General features: G+C 38.9%; 1 protein-coding gene across 1 annotated transcript in view; it reads right to left on the bottom strand.

Annotated features, from left to right (window-relative positions):
• Positions 1 to 1620: 1620 nt before the first annotated feature.
• CMC1 (C-X9-C motif containing 1) overlaps positions 1621 to 17640 on the bottom strand; it is a 39699-nt gene continuing 23679 nt past the window's right edge. The window contains 2 exon segments of the mRNA XM_069007349.1: positions 1621 to 1884; positions 3196 to 3288. Of these exon segments, the coding sequence (XP_068863450.1) occupies positions 1770 to 1884; positions 3196 to 3288 (208 nt within the window). The 3' untranslated portion in view covers positions 1621 to 1769.

The following is a 17640-nucleotide window of genomic DNA, read 5'->3' as shown; positions in this document are numbered from 1 at the left end:
GACTCAGACCTGAGTCATAGCTGAGTATGACCCAGGAGAGCTCTCAGTGCAGGCACACACCACTGGCAGCACCCAGCATTGCCCCTACGAGAATGCTCACTCCCACGCCAATCCTCTGCGGCAGGGCTTTTGCCAACACTTAACAAACACCCAGGCTGCCTTTCCAGAAGCTGAAAATACAGCAGATTTTCATAGTCGGGTAACAGAACAGTCACACATTTCACCCTTTACCTCAAATTTCTTCCTTTTAAAAATACATACAGCAAAACAACTAATTGGGAATATTTTTCTTTTCCAAAATGCTTGAGCTAAGAAGCCAAGAACATGTGTAGGACTCTGTTCCACATAAGCTATTTCAAGGTGCTTAGCCTTAGAGCTGAGTGCCACTTAAGTTTGCCTAACAAGGCAGAATGCTACACATCTTTCCCATTTGCAAGTGTTCCCCAGTCCGCCACCCAATCTGCAGAAGTAACATTATTAATGATTACTCAGTAAACGGCACAGAATAAAGGGCAATGACTAACCTGCAGCATGAAATCCTCTATAAACATGTGTCAGTCTAAGTTTCCTTCTTGAATAGCTTCACAATACTGTGTTTGTGGTGAAACAGTATTAAAGTAAACAAGTACAATGTTGCCTCTTCTAATGGAACAGTATCAAATCCCATTCCTTCCTCAAATTTTTTTTTCTTTAATCAGGGCATTAAAGTTACCAAGTTTAAGTGCAGCCTTTCCTTGTAAAGAATTTATTTTTATTTCAGAATCTTGGAATATCCTCCAAGATAGTTTGTAAAACTTTATATTAGTAGCTCTAGTGAAGACATTTAAGCATTTGAGAATTCTATAATTAAGCAGCTTCAAGTATCAGTACACGAAAAGATCCTTTATGTGCTCTTTTTAAATTAGGGACTTGCTTTACACTTAGTTCCTGCAAGAGAACTAAGTGCATTTTAGTTCTGGTTTGCAAAGTTCTGCATCTTAGGTGCCTGGTTTAGTTGCTTACTCACCTCTGCCTGGAATAATTTTGCAAGTGTGGTCACTGCTCACTCCTGAAGCATGGCATCTTATTCCCTGTTCTCAAGGAAGGCCTGGATGAGATTACTGCCTCATCTAGAGTTGAAATGGTCAGTCGGGCCGTGCACAAGCATACGGCATCCATCCCTTCTGACAGCGCAGACTTAGAAGTGAGTCACAGTGTAGACTTAAAAATGTGTCACAGTGCAGGCACAAGTACTACCAGGCTCTCATCCAACAACATTTTGATGAAAAGAGTAATTCACACCAGTCTGAGCAGGTCTTCTGCATTTGCCACCCTCCTCTTCTAGCAAGTGCATCTTCATACACAGCTTCAGGTGATGACTAAGAGACCAACTTTAATGTATACCCAATCTGTGATCAGTTAATACAATCTAAATTATTCACCCTTAAGTTTTTTATGTAGCCTGGCTCACGTAACTAGATAGAAGCTTTAAACTCCAAATGGACATTCTGGAATTGTAAACTCCAAATTGTACACTGGTAATAAAATCGCAAGTCCAGATAGAGGAACACCTTTGCAACTTCTCTTGCAAACTGTGACAGCATGCTCTAGATCTTTAATTACAAAAAAAATTAAAATTAATTCTTAATTTCACACGTTATTTTATTCTCCATTCATCTTGTGTATTTCAGTTAAACTCCACACAGAAGGGTACAGATGATTTAAGTCTGTTTAAATCAAGTGAAATCCAAGTTGCATATGAAATTTGAAAAGTTCATTTTAAGTTTTAATTACACATTTGGATTAAGCTTCTGTCTTTTCTTCTTAATTCCAGTTGCTCTGTATTCTTCTCTTTGCTTCAAATATTCTGCTTTGCATTCTTCATAGAATGACGGATCAGAATAGCTACAAGATAAAAGAATATATATTGTTTTTCTCTGGAGTATGGAACAGATATTGCATCAGTACCACTCATAACTGACCTTCTTTTTACACCCAAAGAAAACTTGCCTGACTTTAACAGAAAAATACCTTTTTTATGAAGTACCTAAGTGTTAAAGTTATCTTTGTAAACTCTAAGTACTCTGTCATGATACTGTTCTCTCTTGAAGCATAATCCTTTTCAAGCCTCTGGAGTGAAGCAATCAAGGGGAAAGGCAGAAAAAGGGAAAGACATTAGGTATTTAGGTTCAGCTGAAGAATTCATTTGCAGTTACCCTCCTCATCATGGAAAGCTTCTGCAGTTGACTTTTTTTTTATGCACCCAAGTAACTACTGGGAATAGGTTCAAGTGTATGTCTTGAGCAGTTGATATATAGGTCCTTGATCATTACATTAAATTTCTTTCTCCCATATTTTTTTAAAATATACCTATTCAAACACTATAAACCTTTTCTGTCAGAAGCATTTTGTTTTGTTTGGGTTGGTTTTTTTTAAGGTGAAGGTACAGACAAATAGAACTGAGTAACTCCAGCAAGTTCTGACTGCAGTTAGGCCTGAATTCTTGCCTGGCTGCACATGTTTTTTCATCAATTCCTAAATACTTGAGAATAACTGTCACTAGTTCAAAGGCATTTATTTTTAATCTTAATTGCTGGTTTAAGGGAGCAGGATACACCAAAAATCAAACCAACTTCCTTTTTCCCCAGTCAAACTCAAAAAATCCCCACCCTTCACCCTGGCAAATTCAGGAATCTAACATTTCAGCCTAATGGCACTGGGGTAAATTACAACTTCCAAAAGAGATGTTTCAATCCACCATAGCACTGAGTTGATCTCTCTTGCATCTAACAATTTCCCACTGCTACAACTACTGCTGTTCACAACAGCAGGACACTTTCAAGACAGACTTAGTCTTAAAAATCAGAAGCAAAATGAAAACAAACTTATCCTGTCTCACTAACAGATTATGAAGGAACTTCACTGCGCACCCCTATCCCCACATCTGTGATGTACCAGAGCAAATAAAGGGCTACAGGTCCTCTGGGCTGAAATCTGTCACCAGGTGAATCAAGAAGAGAGTCTCTGTAGCTATATGGTAAATAAAATCTTATCAGTTAGGGTCCTGACCAGCACTGTTTTAATAAAGCAAAGATACCATTTTCAGAAAATACATCCAAGTCCATAACCCTACACAACCCTTTTCAGAATAGTTAACATTTCTAGATTAGCATAGGCCATGCACAAAAACCCAGCAAAAACTCATGAGTGACTTACTAGCCAACCAGACAGTCCTTCAGTGCTGTGTTCTCCTGCCGACACTTCACCACCATCAGAAGACCAGTTTCTTGACAACATTTAGTTAAAATGCTGGGGAAAAAAAACCCCACACAAACTAAATTGAAGTTAGAAAAATGACAATAGGTGAAAAAACCTATGTGTAGGAGGTATCAGACCAGATCTGATTTATTATTAATATAACCATAGTTGGCCTAGATTCTCATGCTGTTTGCAAGGTCTTTGTCACTTGTATAGCAACAGCACTTTAATTGGGATTCTCCCCTCATCATGTAACACATTCACACACATACTGCTGTTGCTAATACCATTTCTGAAGTTATTCTTGCAGCAAATCCATGACTCTTGTGCCTGCTTTTCACATGCTCTACTTGGGGCTATCATGTACATTTCTGGGATCATGATCTCCGGCATTTACAATGAAGTTGCTTAATGAAGTGAAAGTACCTGGTCTGCTTTAAGGATTTCAAGACTTCAAGTCAGTAAGAACTAAACAGCACGGCAAAATCATGGCCAAGAACATGGCAATTTATCTGGGTGTAACTAAAATTATGCCTCATTGTTACCAGCACCTGTACAGATGTTTCACTGAATAATAACCACAGATAAGAATTGGCTGTTATTTCTATCAGGAGATTTCAAACTGCTCTAAGAGGTCTGGTAAGAGGTAATCCGCTACATTTAGCAAATGGAAAAGAAAGAGAGAAAGAGAGAAAGAGAGAGAAGAGAGAAGAGAAGAGAGAAAGAGAGAAAGAGAGAAAGAGAGAAAGAGGAGAAAGAGAGAAAGAGAGAAAGAGAGAAAGAGAGAAAGAGAGAAAGAGAGAAAGAGGAGAGAAAGAGAGAAAGAGGAGAAAGAGAGAAAGAGAGAAAGAGAGAAAGAAAGAGGAGAAAGAGAGAAAGAAAGAGAGAAAGAGAGAAAGAAAGAGAGAGAGAGAGAAAGAGAGAGAAAGAGAGAGAAAGAGAGAGAGAGAGAGAAAAGAGAAAAAGAGAGAAAGAAAGAGAGGAAGAGCCATGTGTCCAAGATCAACCAGGAGCTAGAATAAGAACAAAGTTCCCCCCTACTGCATCCCCTTCCAGAATTCCATCAATTTCTCCTCCTCTAAGGTCTTCCAAGTAGTGATTTAATATCCAGCAAATTTAGGGCATACAGAAATTGGGGGTTTTTTTGCACATACTTAGCAAAATTTACAGCTAATCTAGTAACATCAAAACTTAATGGTACTACATCATACAACAGGTAAATCACATTACCTGTGCATTACCCTAGGTGAGATTAATCTGTTTGTCCACAGCTGTTATTAATTGGGCTTTCACTAAAATAATTTACAAGAAAAGGCAGTGTTTGCTGAAAGTGTTGATGACAGATTTAAGTCATACTTATATTGACATAAACTTTGCAAAGAACTGCCTTCTTATCTACTTCAAAGGTATTATTTATTGATGAATACTTAAAAAAACATGCTCAAATACAGCACCCAGCATTACACACTGGCAACTCCACCACACTCTACATGAAAACCAGATGAAAGTGTGCAGAAAATGGGTTTAAATTAATTACCAGTTAATTACCAGCTGGGAAGACACTGTAACCTGTGTTTAAAGGTATCTATTAACAATCACACCCAATTTCTAAGATCTACATGTTTTAAAGTCATCCAAATGCACAAGCACAACTATGAGGAAACACCTGGACAGCTGAAGTTTACTAAGCAGTGTAAGCTCAGAACAAGGCAAATGGGTTATTAGGTTATCAAAATGTTTCTCTGGTTTTCAAAGGTGAATCTGACATTTCTTCTGTTCTTTCCTGGACTGTTTATCCTGACTGTTCCTACATCAGCATCTCAGAAAAATCATACCTATTAGTACATTTCTAAAAATGACCTTTGTTTTTTTCTGGGAAAAACATCCAAAGCTTTTGAAAGCTTATAGTCTGTCTAGTGACCAGTTTGATTTATACTCTCTATAGGCACTTCTTTAAGTGCTGTGCTGAGGTTTTGGGTTGTTTTGGTTTTTTTTTTGTAGTAGTAATCATTTCTTCTGGAAGCTGTGAAGTAAAAAACCACTGAAGACAACAGGAGGTCCCTCTCACTTGTTAGCTCACCAGTCTTGATTGGTTAAAGGCGTGATGTCCCAGTGAACAAAAAAAGCCTGAACTGCAATTGCCAGCATTCCCTGGCTTCAGAAGGCCCTGCCTGTGGTACATGGCCAGGCACTGTTGCAAAGTGATAAAACTGCTTCCAGCTGTTTAGCTTTAACATTACTGATGCTTAACAATAGAGAGGAAGAAGGAAGGTTAAAGCATATTAGACATCCTTATATGAGCACACAAAACTTCATTATCCATCTCTTCTGTCTGGCAGTCACTTAAGGAGGGCAAGACAGGTTTAGTTATAGACACTTACCAGAAACATTCCAGGAGTCTGGAGAATATTGTTTTATTTTTAATTGTGCTTTGTCTCGCTCACAGAGGGGCAAGTACCAATCTCTTCACTCTCATAACCAGTGACAGAACTCAAGGAAACAGCACAAAGCTGGGCCAGGGGAGGTTTAGGTTGGCTATCAGGAAAAGATATCCACCCAGAGAGGCTGGTTGGACAGTGGAACAGGCTCCCCTAGGAAGTGGCCACAGCACCAAGCCTGTCTGAGCTCAGGAAGCATTTGGACAATGGTCTCAGGCACATGGTGTGATTGGGTGTTCCATGTAGGGCCAGGAGTTGGAATTGATGAGCCTGACAGGCCCCTTCCAATTCATCATATTCTATGATACTTATGATTCACGACTCTACGATTCATGAAGTCATGAAATTAAATGTGTCAATGTTGAGCAGCACAAAGAGTGTTTACACTATTGGTTTGGAGAATGATGTCAGAAATAGTGCTCAGTAGTTCAAGACATCTCAAACCAAGAATTAATCTCCATCTCTGTAATCCTGACAATCCTTACTCATTCTTCACTCAGGCAATATCTGCATTGTAGACTTAAGTTTCAGGATGCATAGCAAGACACCACAAAAGGAGCAGATACACAGGATCTCATTACAAACCTATTGTGATTTAACACTTCAGCAGCTGAGGGGTAATCAGAACACTAAAGAATCCAAACAAACCTTCTTCTTGATACACTGCACATTATAGAAAGAACAGAATTGATATTTTCATAATCTTGTGTATGATCCAATCTTTATGACTTTAGCAAATGGCTTTCCATGATTTTACAAGTTCATGGCCTAATATGTTTTCTTTCTTCCTGCAAGCAGCAAGCTACCAAAACAGAACCTCAAGCAGCAGTAAAACTGGAGGTAAATTTGGGCCAGTCTGCAAATTCCTTGTGAACTGTAACACAAAAGAAAGACATGTTTCAAACAAACAATAAAAGTTATCCCCAATATTTCCAAATACAAGCTAAATAAATTGAGGAACAGAGCTCAACACAACAGAAGTGAAAATGCCTTGTTGGAAAGGGGAAAAAGGCATGCCCTCCATAAAATCAACCCTCTGCCAAGACTTTTCTAGGACAGCTACATATGTCCATCACTGAATGCTCTGTGCACAGACAAGGACAGATCCACTACTGCGTCAGTGAGCTGCAGGTGCCTACCAGTTACCATGGAAACTGACTACAGACCCCCCCTTTCACCTGCAGAAGTCATGGTTCATGACATCATATCTGACATAGGTTACCCCACAGGCTCCTCTCCGTGCCATAGGCTCTGTCTAAGGGGATGCACACGGAGCAGAGATCTCTTCTCGAGGCTACGGCTCAGAGAAACTTTACTGAACAGCTCATCACCGAATGGAGGCTGGATTTCTTCTTCCTCTCTCATGAAGAAAGCTTTGTATTTCTTTTGCAAGGCAAATCCAAAATGAGTTTGGTCACAGTTCAGTGAATTTTAAATCTCATTACATTTTGGCCATTACAGCCACAACCAAGTATGAAAGGACAAAAGGTAGCTTTGCCAAGACAGAGGTCTGCTGTCAACTGAACAAAAGCTGAACAGCCATGTCTGGATACAGAGCAAGTCAGGTTTGCCAGTTCTCACCTGCTCACTACGGCATGCTGGCATGGGTAGGTGATCTGCCTATGATGGGGAGACCACATTTTCAGGGACAGACAGGAGGGCTTTTTGGCTGAGGCCAGAGATGAATGAGTCCTTCCAAGGACTGACTCTTCAGCAGGAAGCAACTCTGGCCCTGAGCAGCTCAGGGAAGCTGCTGAGTTTGGTCCTCCGAACAGCACCTCCAGATCTTCCCTGGGTCCAAGAGCCAGATTTCACTGGGTCTCCCTATCCCCCTATCCCAGCTTACCTACTTGGGAAAGCATGACACAGAGAACTAGGAGAAATTAGATCCTGACATATGTAAAGTCACTGAACAGAAAAAAAGAGCTTTTTAAAGCCCTCTTAATTTGTCTATAAAGCTGTACAGACACGAATTTTTTAAATAAAAATCCTATTCCAAGTCTTTCTATAATTCCCTTCAGATACAGAATTACACAAATTATGTTGTAGGTATCAAGAATTAGTTTTGAGTGCCTTAGTATATTTGATGGTTGATTAAAAACTTCTTTAAGTTACAGAGCACTCTTTAATTAAGGCTTCTTTGATAAATAGCTAGAAGGTAGACATGGTAAAGAACACTTTGTTTACAAAGATCTTTACAGTCCACACTAATCTTTGCTGAAAAAAACAGTATCTAAGAAGAATGCTTTTCTTTAGTATTTTTAATTGCTTTTTCCCCAACTCTGTTTTATGACTTTATGACAAGACAATATGGGAAGCAGATGGAAACTGAAGTGAAACTGGCTAACTATTCATTTATCACAGAATAAAGACTGGACAAATTATTTCCCTGTCTGTCCAAGCAGTCAGACAGGCATATGCAATACACACTAAAGTATTAATTTTAAAAGATCAGATACATTACCAGAAAGCTACAACAAAATTGGTGGGTGTCCACCAACAGATGTCCTGGTACATACAAGTCCTAATTAAAAAAAAGGAGATAAAGAGCCAGGGTGCTGCCCATTTTAACTTTAGAACATATTCATAGGTTCAAGAAGTATTTGCTCTGTATGACAAAAAATAACAAACTTGTAGGATTTTGAGTCAAAGGGACAAACCGACATTTGGCATAAGATAGAGGCACAGCTCTGCTGAATAAAGATGATGATTTTCTTCCACACCATTAAACCAGACAAGGTTAAATTTAACACTGTTAATATCAGTGTCTGCAGGACTACAGACAGTGGACAACAAAAACAAGGCATCATATTTATGATGAAAGTGTAGCTTACAACATCATCCCACCCGCAAGGAGAATTAGGCTGGTCTTTTCACTGTGCTGCATTCAAAATGAAATGGTGGAATAGCTGTGCTGAACTGCTGAAGTTTCAGTTATGTGTCTGCAAAGGAAAGACTTTATGAAAAAAACCTCTTATGTCCTGCCCCAAGCTTAAAAACAAACTGAAAGTTGTGGGAGGTTTTTAGTGATGTAATAAAGAGGAACAACCAGCAACAGATAACATTTGTAGCAGATTTTTTAAGGATTTTTCCCTTTAAATATTTTAAAATTTTAGATACTTAATTATTTCTTTCTGCAAACATCCAAGTCTTCCCATGTGCAAAACAAGACAAGAATAAAAAGTGGGACTTATCTCCAGACAAACAGCTGCATGGAAACTGTGCTGATATAACAACACCAAGGAATCACCCTCATTATTTTCAATGTATGAACTGTTTGTAGTGTGAAGGCTATTTCTGAAAGTTCATTTTTTGCAGATTCAGATTATAAAAATACTTGGCACTTTCATACTGGCTCATATTATGAAGTGTTGTACGTTTCGTATAATATTGGAACTGTAGTTTTATCAATTATAACTGTGCATCTATTTTGCAGATCTGCTTGTACACAAAATAAATGAAATATTCCCCATTATCAAGATAAATTGATCCTCTCAGGTCTGGCTCTCGTTTATTTAAAGACTTTACAATCTTACTACTTAAGAGAAAGTCCTACAGAGGTGTTATCTCACCATTTATATTTTCTCAACACTTATGATACTGCTATCACACTCTTAAAATAAGGAAAAAAAAAAAACCAACACAACTTGCATCATGATCCAGACCAGGCTTACTCTGAGGTAGGTTTTTTCCCTCTGCACAGAATAAAAAAGAAATAGTTTTGTCCAGTGTTTGGGTCATTCCTGGGGCCATACCACTGAGTGGAGAAAAGATGCCCAAGTAACAATGAGGATTTGGAGGTGATGGTCGAAAGAGGAAGAAACAGTTCCCTTTAAAAACTAAACAAGGGCAAAATTTTAAAACCTTTGTTTGTAAAATGTGTACAAAAACATTAAATGATCCAAAACATTACCAGCAACATTTTTAGGGGGAGTTATTATGTTTTTAATTTTGTATTAAATTATGATTTATTAGCTTTTACTTTGAAGATTACTCTGTATGCACAGAACAGATTACTGGTGCATTTAATGAACCAGAGGAAGTAGTAGCATGAACATGAAGAGATTGTTTTACATTGTGGAGTATGAGCTATTTGATATTTCCAACACAGTACAAAAGAAAGCTTCTCTGTAGATTGATCATGGTTCAGTTAACATCACTGAATATCTAATACCTCCAACTCAATTAATTCTCACCTGATTAACATCAGTCTGATATTCAAACTAAATCATCTCTCCAGTCAAGTAGAAATCAATATTTCTGATTTTACTTTTAAATTACAATAACAAATAAAATACATGCATCGTCAGTATGCTAGGAGTAGCTTTCCTATTCTAGCCTACTATGGCATGCATAACACAGCTGATTAAAGAATTATTCTAATTTGAGCAACAATATATATGACAGATTAATTGGAATAGAAGGAGATAGCATGAAATAATTAAATGCATCTTATATAGGGCAAAGAGAAAATTGACATAACATAACCTTGATTCTTTCATGTGAACCTCTGTTATCAGATCAAATACTTTGTCTGCACAAATATTCATTTGCTATAATATAAAAATCATACACTTTCCATTTTTCTGCTCATCACCAGCCCCCCAAAATCTGCTCCATTTCAGCTTTTGTAGCTGGAGGTATCTATCTATCCTAGGAGAGATGATCAATACATTCTAGCACACAATATAGGACTGAGGAGGAGAGAATCCCAGGAATTCAGGAATTTTAAGGAGGGGGTAGCCATCCTCCTGCCTAATCTTTCCCAGGGCACTCTCTGCATAGAAAAGCTGCTTTATCCTGAAGTACAGAGTGCAAACAGAGGATCCCCCAGCAGACCACACCATCTCTGGCACTCCAGTATGAAATGCTGAAACATCCCTTGTCTCATGACTGAGGTGAAGGAGAGAATCATCAGGAAGGCAAATAGCACAACTGTGATCTGCAGAGGAGGAGTGTTTCCAAAAAAAACCCTAGAAACTGTTTGTCTAAACACAATGCCTTGGGATAGAGAAGACATCTTTTCAATACCCTAGAAACAAATCTGAAGACTTTGCTTTAGGGAACATTTAGAGATGAGAAAATAACATACTGAATCAGACGAAGGGCCCATTTCTCCTGTACACCATCTTTCTCAGAAACCAGTAACAGCTGCTTTAGAAAAACGTGTCAGAAAGTCTACATTATGGAAAAACATCTTCTCAAGTGAAGTTTCTTCCTAATCCCTATTAACTGTAAACTTGGCTTATACCCTGAAGCATAAAGTTCTCACGTGCCCTTCAAAACCCTTAGGACGCCTTACATGGTGGGTCTAAACAGACAAGCATCCAAAAGAAGAGGAAGAAAGAGCGAAAAAACCTCCTGAAACCAGAAAGGCACATGATAGCCTGGATTCCTTCAACATCTATCTACCCTGGCCCACTCATGTCCTGCTAAACTCCCAACTACTGCAATTGTAGTTATTTGTTTCATACCATGCATGCTTTTTTCATTAGCAGGTTTTCAAAATCCTGCTGCAAAAATTAATTGGCCTCAAAGTATCTCTCAGCTGGATGCAGAACAGACCAAAGCAGAAGGGAGCAAAGGCACTCTACACAGATCAAAAATGTTTGAGGGTTGGTTGGGGTTTTTTTCAGAACATCCTCACTCTGTCAATGCCACCTATCTACTTAGGAACTAACAGTCTCCAAAATTTCCACATCTAGGTTTGGTCAACTGCTTACAATGGGCTTTTAAAATCAATATAGGAAATGAATGGCTTATTTAAATGCTCTGTTTCAAAAATTATAAAAAAATATATAGGGTTTTTTTTAAACCACAATATCACAGCAGTTCTTAAAACTCATCTAAGGCACATAGGGATCCTCCAACATCAGTTAATTCAAAACAGAAGTCATTGCTCAGCTGCTGATCTTTTTATTATAGGAATATTAGCAGGGTTTCTCTTGTTTTCAAACCCAACAATCATTAAAGACAGAATTTGTGGGGGAAAAAAGAATCTTAAGAAGCTAGCATCAAGGAATGATGAGCAAATTCAGGAAAGCCATGAACAACAAAGATACAGTCCCATTCCCATGCGATGCAGGGGCTTGTGCTGGGGGAACCTCTCTCACCAGACTCACTACGCATGTTCTGCACTTCAAAATTTGCTACCATCCAGATGGAGAATTGTGGATGTTTGTAAGAGCCATAACCAGAAACCTCAAGCAACAGCAGAGAAGCACTTCTGTCTGTCCCTAGTAACCCACACTTATCCACAGCATATCACTGGACCTTTTCTTTCCAACTTCATAATAAGCACCAAGAAACAGGGCATGAAACTGAAAAGCAAAGTTTAAGAAAGAGAAGAATTGTTTTAAGAAAAACACATAAAACAAGCTGAGGAACACAGCCAAACACAGTAATTCAAGCCAACCCAATCAGTTCAACTAACAAAACCCAGACAAATACTTAAATGTGTTAACAAAAATATGCTAGATTAAAGTAATTAAGAGTTAACAAAAAGAGTTCTGAAAATAATATACACATGCAATCTCAGGATACTTTCAGAAGCATTTAGTTCTGCCATTTGGACAAGGTCAGGTCAGCTCTCTTCATTCTATGTCCTGCACACGTGAGATCTAACCAAAATGTCTTTTTGTGGACAAGGGGTGGAAAGACTAAAGTTAGTTTTCAGTTTGATATGAATACTGAATGCACACATGACACTTGACTAGGTAAAGCGTTTTCCTAAGTAGTCTCAGAGTCAGAAAAGGCAATTTTTAAAGAACATGCACCTTAAAACGTCAGGCAGTCCTTTCCTGACTATTGCTAAATAATGAGATACTGGGGTAGACATAATTTATTAGCAATATACATTTAGTCACTAGAATTTCAACAGAACTTGGACTTCAACAGCAAAAGGAGCTTTGGCAGAGATGATACAGAGAAATGTGTACTTGTTAGTTTTAGTGCCATAGACCCGATCTGATCTGGACCTGATCTGATCTACCATCCCAGATGTACAGAGTTGTCAGCATTTTCTGTATGCATCAGTATGCAAACCTATCTACATATGTGTGTGTGCGTTTTGCCCCAAACACACAGAAATCTAGTACTGTCATCTTTTTAAAGTAAATTCCAGCAACCCCACTCTTTAAGAGCTACAAGAAGTCAGAAGTTGTCTTGCTTCTGACTAAGCAAGACAGGCAGAGCACAGCAGTACACAGAAGAGGGTTATGTCCTCAGAAGACACAGGAGAAGTAGCAAGGGCATAACTATTATGTATAAGGCTTTACAGTGACTACTTTGTCAGTCACGGCAGATTTAAGTGCTGAAAGATGACAATCTGCTGGGCTATGCAGGCAGATTTTTCAAGAGAAGCAGACCTCCTTTCCTTCCTAGTGAAATTACAAAAATATGCCCTTTTAGGCAAAGTAAGCACATTGCTGTGAAACTGTTTATTTGGGTAAATCATGATTTGTCCACTAAAGAAACCTGCATGAGGAATGTTCTTATCAAGTACAAGCATTACCTTCTCTATAAGGTTTCAGGTAAAGCCTGCCCAGCAAGTACAGCCCCTTGGTTAAACTGCACTGGTTTTAAACAACTGCACCCTTTAAGACTGACTTGATCTAATTTTCCTCCCACCCTGCAGTAAATATCCCTGACATCGAGCGTTACCGTACCAGGCGCCGGAAGAGGCAGAACGGGAACAAATGCAAGTTCCCCCATGGCTACTGTCTGTCACTGCCTGCTTTTATATAAACAAGTGCATCCAACTCGAGCTGCGCAGAGCAGCCTCGCCACTGCTTATCCTCCCGCCTCCTTCGGGAGCTGCCGAGCCACCCAGGGACAGCTTAGAAGTTAGGATAACAGATGATTTAAAGAAACAACATCCCCCTCCCTCTGTCCCATAGTGACTGACTCTGTAGCTGAACTCCAAAGTCAAAATATATCTATTTCTCAAAAACAGAGCTTCACGGAGTGGAAGAAGTAACAGTAATGTCCTTCTACCACACGGTGGGGATAGAGCAGGGTATTTATATAACTCCTGAGGAGGCATTTGCCCAGCTATTCCACCGTGACACCAGCTCTCAGTTACACCGTGCTGTGTCAGGGATTCTTCCTTTCCTCCCTGCCCCCGGCTCAATTTAATGGACTTCCAAAACCATGTATTTAATTCAGAGTTCCAGTACCGAAGGTCGGTGGTGGTAACATTAATAATAGTTCTCACTCCTCTGAACGAAACAAAGTATCCTCTAAGCAAAAGGGAAAATGGTTCCAGGGTTCCAGCTGGAGGGTGGGGGTGAGATGGGCCACACAGAATAGGGTCAAAATCTCAGGTCTTTTGGGATAGAATATAAAAGATTTATACAGTTATTAAAAGAGGAAGTTACTTGCCCTCACAGGTCACAATTCATCCCCAACCACCGTTCCAACGTCTCCAAAACAGTTATCATGTACTTACCCTACTCCACAGTATATGTTTAGTCTCTTTTATTCAAAAATGACGAGCCATATGCTGGTGTAGAGGCAGGAATTCTTCACCATGGAAGAATTCCTGCTGAACGAGGTACTACTCAGTGCTAGTAAGGATGACAAAACCAAAGTGCAAATTTTCCAGGAAAAAAAAATTCTGCTGTGCCCATATTCTGAAGTGAATAGTGAAGAGTAACTTGATACTTTTCAATTGTGGCCACAGTGTGATAAAGCATGTAAAATTACTTTTTCAAATGAAACTGCATCATTGACTATGGAGGCATTTAGAATTTCAGACTACCCTATTCATTTCACAATTTTGAAGAGATGACTTTAAACCATGTGACAGGAAAGCACACTACCAAAACGTAGCAATATCTAGAAATTTGGTAGTAACTGTGTAACATTTATCTTCCATCTTCTCTAAAGTGTTTTAAATAAATGACTGCAATAACCAGGTACATTTCTTCAGAGCAGAAGTTATAATTTTGAAGACAGTAAAATGAAATACTGGTAGATGGGATTTACAAACAAGTCTTTGGCAAATCTGTAAAGCAAAACAAAATGCACCAGAAGCTAGGTATGAAAGCCCCTCTAGAAAGAGAAACTGTTTTTCAGTGTAAAGCTTAATAGGCAAATGGCATAAAAATCTGTGTAAGATCATTGACTTTACTAGCACAAATCCAGGTGTAGTTTGGTGTAATGGAGCCTTGGGGACACTGCTCTACCTTCTGACAGTTGACTACATTGTGCTCCTCAAGCTGTATGCACAGGGACTTGAGTTTGGCAGGACGGGGTTGTTTAAGTGCATCTATTCTGCCTGCTCCAGTTATCTTGTTTCTGATGCAAAGACATTTTAGAGTAATACAGTGTCAACACTGTTACAAAAGAACAGCAAAAATAATCCCATAAATGTGGTCTCCATATTTGGAAAAACAACTGAACTCTTATGAATTTATTTAGCAATTGTTCAAATAAGTATATTAACAGTGCATCTGCTACAAAATCATTGGCAAAGGACATACTAAAGTTAAGACAAGGGGTTATATATATATATATATATATATATATATATATATATATATATATGTAGCTCCAGTATAGAAGCCATTTGTCACACTTCTTCCCATGGCATGAGGATACTTCCAGTGAAATATCACATGCCTATCCAAACAGTCAAGAACTACTGTTTTTGTCAATTGCTCTCTAAAGGAGAGGACAAAGTTTGTTTCTAACACATTCAATCACAGGACCCATATCCAGGGCTCAACCTGCTGTAAGACCAGAAGTGACAGAAGACCCCTGTGCATTAGTCAGTGGCAGCTGAGGACACAAGAATTTGAAGCAGCATTCAGCGGCTGGGACATGAACAGAAACTGACTGAGGATCCTGGTGCTGCCATTACAACCCCCTGTGACTTTTTGTCTTCTCTTTACTTAGGACTGAAAGAAAGATCCTTTCCTGGCTGAGACTTCAGTGCTGTGACTGGTTGACTGTGAGTGCATTCTTCACTGGTACAAAGAAATTAAAAAAGAACATAATCTGGCTAACAATCTTCCTCCATTTTCTGAGTTTTGAACTAAATGAGTTTTACTCACTGAATGCAGATGTACACATGCCTCTACCACCACAGATTTGTCAGTATGTAAGTTTTTTCCAAAGACTTGTCTCACCTTTATTCTGAAAGAAGAAAAAACCACCCAAAAGCTAGCATATGCTGTATTAATGTAAAACCCCTAGAGGGCAACTAAGCTTCAATTTCAACCTGCATAAATATTCAGCTCCTTAACTAGTTTACAGATTATGTAAACTATTTCCTTCAACCTTGGGGTTTTTTTTGCCTCGTTTAAAAGAAATGAATCCTTTTCATTCTCAGATCACATTATTGCTGCCTATTTAGTTTAAGTTAATCACCACTGCCCAACCAGAGACTGAGTCCTCAACCCAAGAAAGCTCAAATGTGCGCAAAAGAGAACAATAAAGGAAACACATGCAAAGGCTTCATTTAAAACAAAGACAGAAAACAAGCATATGAAAGTCTGAAATCACTTTCTTTGCATTAAAGACCTTTAACAATACATCTTGTTTATTATTCAGCTTAGTATTAATTTATTGCATGGCATCTGTTTTCTTGTACAGCAGTCTGGTTTCAAGTCTCACATTTATGAATCGAAGTTTACACTGTTGAGATGATTTGCCTGTTTTCCCCTGCATACCAAAATTTCAGCCTTATATATTTGGTGAACAAAAAAAAAAAAGTGATGAAACAGGAAACAAGATATCAAATTAGTTATGAAAAATAGTTTCTTTTAGATTTTGGTCTTGAGTTAGAGTGCAGGACTGCTGCCAGTGGTGAAAGTAAAAAAAAAAAAAAAGGAAAGTAATTGGAGACATAAAAATAAAAAGCCTACATTCAATTCCAAGTGTTCTTCCCAAATTTTAAAATTGGTAACCAGTGTCCAGCTGAGCCTTGCTTGCCATGAACCAGAAGGCATCAACTGCCTTTCCCCTACTCCCATCAGATCTTGTTGGGAGCTGAAAGACACTTACTATCCTGCCAGTCCACACCTGCACAGAACCTGCAGGCACACTGATGCTTAGTGTCAGAGCAGGCACTAACAAACCAACAGGATTCCCAAGATATGGAAGCAACCAGAGACAGACAGGAAAGAAACAGCTCAAAGGAATCCTTAGGAAATGCTTGCAAAATCCAAGGGTTTCTAAACAGATTTTGCAGATCAAATACCCAAACAAAAACTGATAGCACTGTCATCCTTGCTTTATGCATATCAACACCATGGCCCATATGCTTTGATCATGACAGTTCTCCTTCATTTATGGTTTTACCACCATTTACATGTCTGAACAGAGACTAAGAATGACTACCAGTGGAATTCACTTTACCTCATTTTAGCCACCTAAAATTTCCATGTCCCACCCAAAGCTAATTCTGCAAGTACCTTGCCATCCTCGTTGCCTTGGGCCTTGACAGGGAAGGGGTAGGAGGACAGGGAAGAGAGTGAGAGAGAGAGAGGGGACTACTGCTGGAATAAGATGTCTCCCATCCTACATGACTTAACCAAAAACCAAAGGAGGAGTTTGAGGAGCTGACTTAAGTCTCCAAGGGTGTTCCACTTACAAGGGTTTCCTTTCTGAACGCTGCAAAACAGGATGAAGTAACTTCCATCCCCCCTGAGCTTTGAAAGAATGCAGAAGGGAGAAGAGGAAGGCTAGACTCTGTTTCTTACTCGAATTCATCCCTTCCAATTGCCTGAAATACAACAAGCTTTAGGTGTTTACTCTGACTTTTTTGCTACAAGTTCAGCCAAGGCTTAGAGACCCAAGGACTTGAAAACTGTTAGTACAAAAATGCCCAATCAAAATGTTGTTGTACAATCAGTTAGGGTCTGGACACACAAAAGACTTGCTACTACCAGATCTCTTTATACAGATGCCCATGGCACAGTAGAACCCAAACATCAGTGTGTCAACCTTATAATCAAAT

The sequence above is a fragment of the Aphelocoma coerulescens genome, chromosome 2 (genome assembly GCF_041296385.1).
Source record: "Aphelocoma coerulescens isolate FSJ_1873_10779 chromosome 2, UR_Acoe_1.0, whole genome shotgun sequence".
NCBI lineage: Eukaryota > Metazoa > Chordata > Aves > Passeriformes > Corvidae > Aphelocoma > Aphelocoma coerulescens.
The sequence above is the reverse complement of the archived record's forward strand: the minus strand, read 5'-3'. Positions and strand labels throughout refer to the sequence as shown.